Here is an 11,339-nt window from a genome sequence, read left to right on the forward strand (position 1 = left end):
AAAACACTATTTGTTACATCCGTTCTAGTTTGTTCATGAAACAAAGGCTTATGTAAGTCATATCAAAGATAAATAGCAAAAGGTTATTCAAACTTGATCTCCTGAGATTGGTTGGCAAATAAACACAAAGTTGACAAGTTAACAGTCTTTCTTTGATCAGCTAATGAGTCTATCACACACAACAAGAAATCCTGTGTTGTGCTTTGTTTTGGCAAATGTCATGATTTTCCATGATAGAAAAGGTTTGATTGGATGGATGTCTTTTTTTGTACAGTTACACTGTATTTTTATACTCTCTTTATTCCTTACTTACCTTTTTCTTTAACCAGGGGGATTTAAGCATAGGCATCCTTCCATGTGCAGACACATTAGCACTTGTACTTGAAAAAACACTTGACAGACTTCATAATTTTTATCTGTAAGTCTTTATAAGTCTGTTAGAGATGTTTTTCACTTTTTACAAAATCAAGGAGAGGAATCAAAAAACTCAAAAACACTTTTGCAATTCTCTTAGAGAATGCCCCTTTTGTGTGCCTGCATGTTTCACACCGACTGGCACACAGTCTCACACTCCACTCAATACTGCTGTCTTCATGGCCTTTTGTAGCAGTGGGGAGGGACAGATGAAGAGAAAGAGAGAAGGGTAGAAAAAAATTAAGAGTCATAAAGGGAACAGAAAGAGAATTGAAATAGAGCAGATGAAAATACAGAAACACAGATGGTTAAGGAGGGTCAAAGCAGGACAAAGGACGGGATACACAGAGTGTGTAGTACTGCTCGCCATGACTGTCTCAGCTGTTCTGTGTGTATGTCACAACAGCTTTAATTGTCTTCCTCATCCTAATTCATCTCTCCCTTTACAGTTTGGTTGGTAAGGGCAGCGGTCGCTGTTGGCACTGAGTTCAAGAAGGCAGCCGGAGAGTTCCTTTGCCCAGCAGGAACTGCAGGACGCGGTCCACCAGCAGAGCAGCAACAAAGTCCACCACCAGAACTTGAGCAATGATCAGTTTGAACTGCAATGAAGGATACAGAAGGCAAGTTATCTCACAGGGTATTTCATTATTAGAAGGAAGTCAAAGTAGTATACAGCAAAATAATGTCTGCTCACCTCAGTTGGAATATCTACAAGAGCAAACTGTTCATTGAATTCTGGTGAGGAACCGGTAAGTAGTCCCACAATCGCTAAACCGGACAAAGCGATACTCCATAGTAGTGGTCGATTCTCGCTGAGTGACTCCATGAAGGGGTGACCCTATCACACACAATAAGAAATGCTGTGAATTTGTTGTGCTGTACTGAATAAGTGGTAACGAACTGTAATGGCCTTAAGAAGAAGTACCTTGTAGTTAATGGCAAAGGTGGCCATCTGCATGGCCATGGACATTATATACACTGTGCTGTTAATTAGACTGGGTTCAAACTCTTTATATAGATCTACAAACTGCTCCTCCCTGCAAGAGAAAAAAGAAGGAAATTGTTATTATAGTTTATTATTTTTGAACATAAATATTTAACTTGTGAAGCAGAAAACATTTAAAAAGTATTCTCGATTTACCTCGGTGGACTTCTGCCTTGTGCCTCTTTGTAAAGGTACACCAGACTACAGAAGTGAACAGCAAACTGCAGCAGCACAGTCAACACCGTATAAAGATTGAAGATGTTGGGTAGGGGCCGCTCTCGAGACAATGTTTTCAGTGGCTGTGTTAGAGGAGAGAAAATATTTTTAGTTGGGTTGATATCAGAAGAAACACATCACAGTAAAGACATATAGAGCCTGTATTTTTCTACATAAATCCTCACCTTTGACCTAGATATGAAGAGGAAGCATCCGGCCAACAGCAGGCCCTGCAGGGTCGCCTGGAAATCGCTGAACTTGACTCCCTCGAGGTAGAGTACAGACTGGCTGTAGGCCAGTACTAGGGCATTGAGAGCGAGGATTTTAAACATCTGGAGTGTTGTCACAAGAGTGCAACGGCCCTGCTTTATTACATGGCAGACTGCGGATAAAGACAAAATTACATTTTGAAGTAGAAAATGACTTAATGTTTGACTCTTTACCCGCTGTGTCGAGACTCGGGAGCAACTGAAAAAACATGCATTACTCACTGCACTGTATGGAGGAGAGTTTGGAGGTGAATGGGGCTGCGATGGAGGCATCACCCAGCTTCACTACTTGTACTTGATCCTCTTCAAGTTCCCGTAAAACTTGACTGATTCTCTCCTGTTACAGAAAGAAGCCTCACATTTAGACCAGTGCACATAAACTCTGTTATTCAAGAAATGGCACATTTATTCTGCATGAAACAGTCAGAAGAGGACAATAAAATGCGAATAGACAGCCTGCAGCGTTCAGTTGTCCTACGAAAATACGTAGCTTAATTTCAAGAAAGACAGAATTTACGTTCCTCGTAAACTGTTCCCTCAAGAATCAGAAAGGAAGAAGTTACACACCTTTTGTGCTGCGAGCTGCTCTTCTCTCTGGGCCATCACCCTCTGCCTGGCTCCTCTGGAGCTCAGTTTGCCTGAAGTGACAGGTGGTAAAGGTCTAGCTTCTGCTGCGGCGGCGGCCTCCTTCTCTCTCCCTCGTTTCTTTTTATCAGGCATGCGCTCAGGGGCGTTGGCTAAGAGGGCAACACCTGAGGAAAAACAAAACATCATCACTGTTTGCTGCTGCGGTCATCCACAGGCATCAACACTAGGTAGGTTTTGGCGGTTGATAAACTTTACCTATGTGGGCATGTTTGAGAGCTCCAACATCATTTGTACCATCGCCGCACATCAGTGTTACATAACCCAGGCCCTTTAGACTGGTGATCACAAATTCCTGTAACACAACAGACAACCATCTTTAGAGATAATCACTTCCAATACCAAGACATCCTTTAAGCTCGCCCTTAGAGACATTTACATTGTTACATCAAGTACCACCAATCTGTCATACTCAAGATACTGATTCCCTAGATTTCCCAAAATGCCTCTCAACAACCCCAAGAGAAATAAACCTGTCAGACAAAGTGAGCGGTATCCCCTAGTTAAAATGCATGGCTTTTCGCTGCATTGTATTGTAGACTACAGAGACTCCTACCCATCTGAACCCTGCTTTTGTCTATGATGGATCTCACTGTATTATTCGTGAACAAAAGCCTTTGCTCTTTGACAAAAACCACAACCTCTGACAATGGCCATTGATGTCTGGTATAGACAGCAAAAATGTCCAAAAACTCAACTCTAGCTTTGGGGGGAAAAAATGTCAAACTTCAGGGTGAGAGGTTCATCTTATCGACTGGGTAGCAAGCTTAGCTATTCCTTAAAGAGAGCAAAATATATACAGTGGGGTTCAAAAGTCTGAGAACACTTTCCCACTCATGTAAACAGGAAATACTACTAGTTTTAGGGGACACGCAGGTGCCGCTGTAAGACCTACCTTCTGTTTTGGACTGACGCGGGCAAACACTTGAATGTGAGGTAAGAGGGTGTGTAGTAGCCGAGGATCACAGCTCAGTTTGGCCAGCCCCTCCCCTGTTACGCACAAGTCGAACTGTTGCACAAATGAAGAAACGGAGGGAGGAGGCAATGGTACATGCACACTGCCATCAATAGATTCCCACCTCCAATCACCTGTAAAACAACGTAGAGATACATACAGGTACATAATTCTGCATTTGATCGATATCCTCAGTCAGAAAAACCTCTACAGTTGGATTACTAAAAGAGTCTTTCCTTCCCTTAGATATAGCGTCTATTTCCGCTCTCTATTGGCTTACTTGTGTAATAAATGTAATTCTGAAAAAAGATGACTTAACTTACTCTGATTGGGGCATGGCTGCAATATAAGTGTGTGTTCTTTTTGGATGAAGTGCAGCTCTCTTGCTACGTGGCATGCTGTTAGAGGGTTGTCGCCTGTGATCATCACCACCTGAAAGCAGAAGGAGAGGAATCATCCGTCTTAAAAACCCTTCTGTTTGCGTATATGCGTGCACGCTCGTGTGTAGTCGGCTTATGTACATGATGAGATGCTTCCTGGATCTCTCTGATGACAGCCTTGCTGTCACTCTTGAGGGGGCAGGACACAACCATGAACCCTGCAAAATGCAGGTCACACTCCAGAGCATCACGACTCATCTCCCGGACCTGTGTGACACAGAAATGTCCAGTTTGAAAGGAAATCAGTTTTTTGACAAGCAAGACGAGCCCCACCAGACAGTTTTTTGAGTAAACTTAAATAAGAACCTGCTGATGACTGAGGTGTCCGATCTCTTTGTAACCCAGGGCCAGCACTCTCGCCCCTTCCCGAGACATTTCCTTGTGAACTTCATCATAACTTGCTGGACATTCTGAAAACTACAAACGCAGCCAGATTAGATCACCAGTAGATAACTCTCGATAAGGCTAGAAAATAGCAGCGTTATGTATTAGGGATGGGCTCAGCATGTACCATTCCTCTAAGTGTCTCTGGAGCCCCTTTCACAGTTGAGATGTAGCAGAGTTCAGTGGAGCCCATTTTCTCATAGGAGGCCAGGACTGACATCCTCTTCAGAGCGCTGGCAAAGTGGAAACGCTGGTGGATTTTAAGTCCCTGGGTTTTGATGCCTCGTGGGAACACCTTTTCATCTGGTCGAAGAGATGAGAAGCAACGAGACAGGGAGATGCACATTTAAGCAGAAGAGCAAAGGTAACCACTTGCATTATGAGCTCCAATTCAAAAGTGAAACCTCAATCATTTGCTCTACGACACCTACAGTAAAATGCAAATGCTTTCCGTGTTAGATTCTAAGAGGATCAGGCTAAATTGTACTGTAAATCAGAAACACACTATGCAAAGTTTATCATCATGTACCTTTAGTGAGAGTCCAGTCCGCAGCAGTCAGCATGGCCTTCTCCAAGGGATCTCCGACCAGCTGTCCATCATCCAGAGTGACCAGTGAGTGACAGGTAGCCACCACCCGATGCGTCTCAACTGGGATTTCAGATACTGGCATCACCTCCTTTCCTTCTCTGTCGTAATCGCAAATTACAAAGTGCAAATGTTGAATTGTTAAAATAAAATGCAGCATACGACGACAGTGTGCTTTGTTTTTATGCTTTAAAACCCTGAGAATAATTACCTAAGGCCTGCTACCCCTCGTACCACCAGACTGTCACTGGTCAGTGTTCCCGTTTTGTCAAAACAGCAGACCTCCACTTTCCCTGCAAATGGTATCCTGAAGGGCTCTGTACAAAACACATCTAGGTAGGACAACAACAAAAAAAGACAGAAGATACAAATGAACCGCTGTTGTTACAATCTGCTCTGTCAAGGTCTCTTGATAGATATTCTATGCACGTGCAGGACAGGAGCTACAAACAGACTTACAAAGTTTAGCCAAGGCGATAAGAGACGTGTTAACTGCCAGAGAAAGCTCTATGGGGAGTTCTGGTGGAACCACTGAGGTTAGGATTAGTGTGCACTCCAGAAACAGCTTGTAGCGGTTCCTGCTGGCATCCTTGGTCCCTGAGGGTATAATACAAAGTAGCAAAGATACCAATTAGATATTACTTATGCCCCAACCTCCCACCATTATCTTCACTTTGATTAGGATAATGTGAGTGTTAAATAAAGAGTTGAATCATAATGAGTTGATTCTTTGCACCTCACCTTCCACCCACACATACACAGCAGCAGCAATGGCAAACACAAGCAGGAAGAGGATGAAGATGAAAGTCTCCAGGTTGTTTGCCGTCACTCTCTTCACACCGAAGAGGATGGTCCTTAATAGTTTACCCTGCAGGAAGGTTTGTACGTGCAATCAATACCTTTAAGAGCTGACTCAATGCAACATGCCCAGCCCAATACTGAAATGCTGTCAAACCTGGAATTAAATGCGCAACGTTATGACAGTTAAGACAGATGCATTAAGCAACTTCCTCACCTGAGAGGTGTAGAATCCTGTTCTCAGTACGTAGGCCACGCAGCCATTGTCAACAGCTGCACATAAAGGTAAAAAAAAAATTAAGCACACGAGGATGGGTGATCGATGGACTACAGATTCACTGTTTCAACTGCCAAAGTACATTAATGGTGAAAGATAAATGAAGACGGTAACTGGCTCTTACGTTTAAGTCCAGCACTGGCCTTTAAAGGGGGGCTGTGTTGGACCACTTTTGTCCCACCAGAGATCACGTGGAGTCGAGAGTCTATCTGAAGATCCAGGACTCGTTCTGGGTCCAAGTCCTCTATTGGCTCCTGCACACCCCATATTGTCAGCAGTTATTACAACACCGCACAATAATCCCATGCCATTTAGAATAATGAAGGCTTACACTCCAAAGTCCATACACTCATTGTTGTACAGTCAGTGTTTACCCTACCAGTGCTATGGCTGGGGATTAAATAAAAATAATTTAATTTAAAAAATGTATCATTTACCTAATTAATTGGCAAGTTTTACTTTCAGCTCAGTGTGAGAGTGTTCACTGTCTTTTACTATCACGTTTCTCCTGTCTCATCATGTGTGTGTCTTAACACCTTCCCTAACATAATAAAAACGTTCCAGCAAGTGTTATAAATCCCTCAAAAACCAAAGATGGACAGAAGTGGACGCCAAAATCCAAGCCAACATAGCAGTGTATCATGCAAAGTGGCGAGAGTGGTGAGGTAGCTGGCACCTCTGCAGCTGAATGCAGGGAAGCTGGTCCTGGTCAGAACACAAATACCAACAACTCCACCCCATCACAGCATTCAATATAGAGGAAACACTGATTGTGTTATGTATACAGTATATTAGTTTGCCACCCACCTTCATCTGGGGCACAGACTCTCCAGTCAACATGGCCTCGTCCACAATGCAACGACCCCGAAGCAGCAGCACATCACACGGTACCAAGTTGTCCTGGGGCGACCGTCCTGCACAGGACAAAGCACACTTGTGAAGGACATGCCAACAGCATGAATCTGATGCTTGTGGTGAGGATAAATCCAATGACAGAACATTTACCTATTGAGACAATGTCACCAGGGACGAGCTCATCACTTGAGATGGGTCTCCACTTCCTGTTGCGATATACCTACCAGAAAATAGCTCAAATTAAGTAAGGATGTTTTAAGACAGAAAATAGTGTAAACTGTAAATAGAGAGTTTGTTAATCACTTTAATACTAAATATGTCAAATTTTACATTTGATCAAGCCTACCTGGATCATGTAGGGTTTGTTTCCCATGCGGCGAATCTCAGACATATTCCTCATTTGCTGCTGGACCAGTGAGGCCTCGAATGCCACCAGCATGAATAGTGTGAAAACGCTGTAGTACCAGTACTCATCCAGACACCACAGCCCCACACAGAACACCTGGTGGATGTCAGAGAATAGATAGCATCACACCAATAGTTTATAATTTTTACAAATGTTGCAATAAAATCAGTAAAATGGCAAAGAAACATTCATACACATACCTGAAAAACAAAAAAGGGAGCTGTGGCCCTCTCTTTAAAGAGCTCCAGGAAATCGGGCACCACCATTTCAGCCCGATTGGTACCATAGCGCTTCTCTGCAACTCTGAGCTCAGATTCCTCCTGGTAGCCGCGCCAGGACTGAAAGTAGCCCAATGGGTGACAGAGCGGAAATGCTATTGGAAGGAAACATTTCTTCTCCCTGTGGTCAAAGATGTAGCGGATCTTCTGAAACTCAAAACATAGAGTCCCTTCCCCATTTTCATCCTGTTGGTCAAAACCATAAAAAGAAAAAATGTAAATTACAATATTCACTCAATAAAGACACATTCATAGTTTTTATAGTGGAAAGGGAATCTATTCATAGACTTTATACCTTGGGCAAATTACATTATTACACATTAATTAACCTAACCATTTCCACCTCTAACTATCTGAGAGGAGTTTATCCAGATATTCTGTCGCAAACATTAATAGAAAATAATGACAGTTTTATTATTTGCTTACACTCAAGCCATGCCAAACTGATCACCAGTCAGTGATCGGTTTGTACTGTGTGTGAACAGTGTGAACTGACCTGGTCCCTCTGTAGTGCCACCAGCTCAGCAGAGCCGTTGTTGGGGGTGGGTATGACCTTTGCCAGCGTAGCCTTGTTCGGGTCTGGTTCCTGTGTATAAAAATGAGCAGGTGACAAATTCACACACTGTGGCAGGGCACTGTTATTTTTGGTACAGCCGTGGGCCTCCGCAGCTCTGTCCCTCTAAAATAGACATATCCAAACATATAGCTACTAAATCAATATGTTCAGGCACACACAGGATCTATAAGCTTTATATTTGACTGTAACATTTGCACCTGATTAATGGCTGAAATAATTCTATCAACGTTTTTGTTGGATCTAGATTCTCCTGTACAAGTTTAGAAGTGCAATGCCAGCACTGATAGTAGCAGGGATCATGTGAAATACTCTATAATGCTATCTTAAAGTGACACCTTCAGTTTCACCTTCCAATATCATGCACAAACTGTAGCTGAACACTGAGCAGGTGGATTTCCAAATGCAAAACGACATTTGTAATCAGGAATTGTTCTTTATGTTTCCATAATACATTTCTGTTTCTATGTCAGCTCTCCAGATGCTGTGTATTGTCAAAAGAAAGTCACAGGTGTTTACATAAGATGTGACATTCACCCACAGTCTATGAAATGAAATAAACTCATTCTAGAGACGATTTCCAAACTTAAAACGAGGATCAAATGTGGGGTGGGGGTGACTGAAAGCGCCCTTGAATAAGACAACTATCCTTGCTGATTCAGACTTGTGATGACAACTTAACCATTACTATGTTTGGAAACTGGGCTATGGCAAAACAGACCGTCTTTAAATCATGTTATCATCTGTTCAAGCCCAACACCTGCCCTGCTGTAGTGCCTTTGAGCTTGTAATTGATCCCTTACCCGTCCCCTGACTTCTGATCTATATGTAAGAGGGTGGAGGGGAAACCGGCAGATTCCCTACAGATATCTATAGTGTTATTGTTGTCATTAATGATGTTTACCTTGGAACAAGTGAGCCAACAATGCGCGTGCACAGACCAATAACCAGAGAGTGCTGTGAGGACGTGCGCGATCCCGATTGCGGCCAGCGCCAGGAGGCCTGCCTCCGGATACTCGGAAGCACCGTAGACCCCCAACCACCCGTACAGCCAGCCCGGGTAGAGCACCGCCAGGAACGGGAGGATGGTGCCGTGGAGCAGCCGGGGCCTCCGCCTGTACAGCGTCACCGAGCTCACCAGCTCGTCGCCGGCGCCGCCGCCGCCGCTGTCATGCTGGTTGTGGTTCACAGAGGGGGCCATTTGCAGCTCTCCCGGTCCTCGGAACCCGTCTGCAGCCATACTCTCCCCTTTCTTGGCGTCGTTCATTGTACTGTGCTCGCTCCTCTGCCCCCCTCTATCATCCACCGCCACCCCGTCGTGCCGTAATCGTGAAAAATACAATTGTACACACACGGAGCGGCGCTCGGTTCAGCCTTCGGAGCTCCGTTTACTGAATCGCTAGTTTCTCTCACCGTAACTTCCGCATACGTAAACACGTACGACACGTAATGACTGAACCGCAAAAATCAAAAAATTATAATCCACCGTCGCCGACGCTGTTTAATTCTACTTTTTTCAGGGTAAACGTCTCACAATATGTAAACTACATTCTCTATTCGATGAAATATCAAGCTACCTTTGTCGTTAAATGCTTCATTTGTGCGATTTTGCCGCTATCGCTTTAATAAATGTGTCGTCATCGTGGGGGCGTAACCACGTGGTGAGATTGACAGAAATCTGGACCTGTAGGATGAAAGAAGTATTACACAGTTTTGTTTTTTAACCAATCAGATGGTAACGGGTATAAACGCGGTTGTCGCTGCACAGAAATGGCACCGCATGCCGAGATAGTACTGTAACCTTGATTGAACACCGTCTTCGACTGGAACAAGCCTAAAGGGACAACATGTAAGAATCTTAAACATGTCTCATATCATTAATGCATTTACTATATCCCATAGTCCAGACAGAAGTAGACCGAATGTAAATAAAGCCATTTATAACTCTCAAGCAAGCGGCATCACTCACATATCTTCTTTAGTGTTTATGCTTGTTTTAGCAAGTTGGCTCTATTCACCTACTAAATTACATTATTTTCTGACCATCCAGGCAGGCTGCTATGGATATCACGGCAAAGTATTGCCATAAAGAAATGGAGGAGTATGGGTCATGTGTGGCTTCCCACCCATCAACATGGCAGGAAAAGTGCTATGACCTGAAGATGAAGGTTGCACAGTGCACATCATCACAGTAAGGCAAAAAAACAAAACAAAACAAAAAACACCTGTGTGCAGTGCACCCACTCCCATACATGTGACTCTAAAATCCACACACCTTCCCTGAGAAAAAAAACAAAAAACTAACCTCATACTATATTTTCTTTTACAGCCCAGTGATCCAGAAGATCAGACAAGGCTGCTCGAAGGAGTTTGTAGACTTTGAGCGCTGCCTGAGAGAAAACCAGGGCAGCCCTGCCTCCTGCTCACCACATGTGGCTCGCTTTCTGGGCTGTGCTGAGACAGTGGACCTCAGTGGAGTGGGTAAGTCCTCGCTGGAATTTGTGAATCTTATCTCCAAGAGGCAGAGGTGTATTTTAATGACACAGCATGGTTACTGCATGCTGGAATATTTGACACGTCTTGGACATCTTGAAAATGTGTCTCCTACAACACATTTTGTGTGAGTTAACCTATTTTTTACAGTCTATGGAGTTAACATGCTTTTAAATTCATTTTCTTTTTGCAGATGCAACTCCAGTACCTCAGCCATCGTAGCGGTCCAACACCTACCATCACCTTCAGATTACACCTGTTTTCACAGCAGCGCAGTTGGGCTGGTTTCACGTGCCCCAGCCATGTTACTGTGTGTACAGTGACAGTTAGGACATCTGTTTTCCTTTGGGATACAATCATGTGCATTTGTCCTCAACAATAAGATATTAGGGATTACACAAGCACTGTGAGTTAGAGGGATGGTGAATATTTAATTGCTGTAATCATGTTATGTACCTGTGTAAATAACTGAGTAGTAGTCATTGTAGTGCCAAGAGAAGAATAAATCTATAAAAGAAAGAAAATGAATGTGGAAAACTAAACATGGGCTAAATAAATGAAACAGAAAATAATGATAAATAATAGTTTTTGCCTTTGCTTTTCCCATATTGCTTTTGCTATTCCTTGAAACACCAAGATGCCAATAATCTGGCTTTTGGTTGCTCTCCCAGTCAAGCTGAGCAGTCAGTTTCTATAAACGTGAATTCAGCAGAACAACAGGAAGTTAATGTCGTCTTGGGCAATACACAGTGTGGCATGTGCAT

At 43.4% G+C, this 11,339-nt stretch overlaps 2 protein-coding genes across 2 annotated transcripts; one reads left to right on the plus strand and one right to left on the minus strand.

Moving 5' to 3' along the window:
• Positions 1-409: 409 nt before the first annotated feature.
• atp13a1 (ATPase 13A1) lies at positions 410-9,498 on the minus strand. The gene is made up of 25 exons (XM_085783984.1): positions 8,987-9,498; positions 8,005-8,094; positions 7,431-7,694; positions 7,171-7,326; positions 6,975-7,044; positions 6,777-6,883; positions 6,094-6,223; positions 5,910-5,965; positions 5,636-5,762; positions 5,354-5,491; positions 5,106-5,226; positions 4,838-4,995; positions 4,436-4,611; positions 4,231-4,341; positions 4,006-4,131; positions 3,808-3,916; positions 3,425-3,618; positions 2,728-2,824; positions 2,452-2,636; positions 2,107-2,221; positions 1,801-1,997; positions 1,556-1,698; positions 1,340-1,451; positions 1,109-1,252; positions 410-1,013 (listed from the first exon to the last, which is right to left on the minus strand). The coding sequence occupies exons 1-25, from the start codon at positions 9,347-9,349 to the stop codon at positions 903-905; spliced, it is 3,600 nt and encodes a 1,199-aa protein (XP_085640110.1). The 5' UTR covers positions 9,350-9,498; the 3' UTR covers positions 410-902.
• A 336-nt stretch (positions 9,499-9,834) lies between these two features.
• Positions 9,835-11,137, plus strand: chchd5 (coiled-coil-helix-coiled-coil-helix domain containing 5). Its single transcript, XM_085783985.1, has 4 exons — positions 9,835-9,931; positions 10,133-10,273; positions 10,412-10,563; positions 10,769-11,137. Coding segments are annotated over exons 1-4 (324 nt in total). The 5' UTR covers positions 9,835-9,929; the 3' UTR covers positions 10,798-11,137.
• The last annotated feature ends 202 nt before the right edge of the window (positions 11,138-11,339 follow it).

The sequence above is a fragment of the Trachurus japonicus genome, chromosome 8 (genome assembly GCF_045865225.1).
Source record: "Trachurus japonicus isolate A0001 chromosome 8, Traja_1.0".
In the NCBI taxonomy this organism is placed as follows: domain Eukaryota; kingdom Metazoa; phylum Chordata; class Actinopteri; order Carangiformes; family Carangidae; genus Trachurus; species Trachurus japonicus.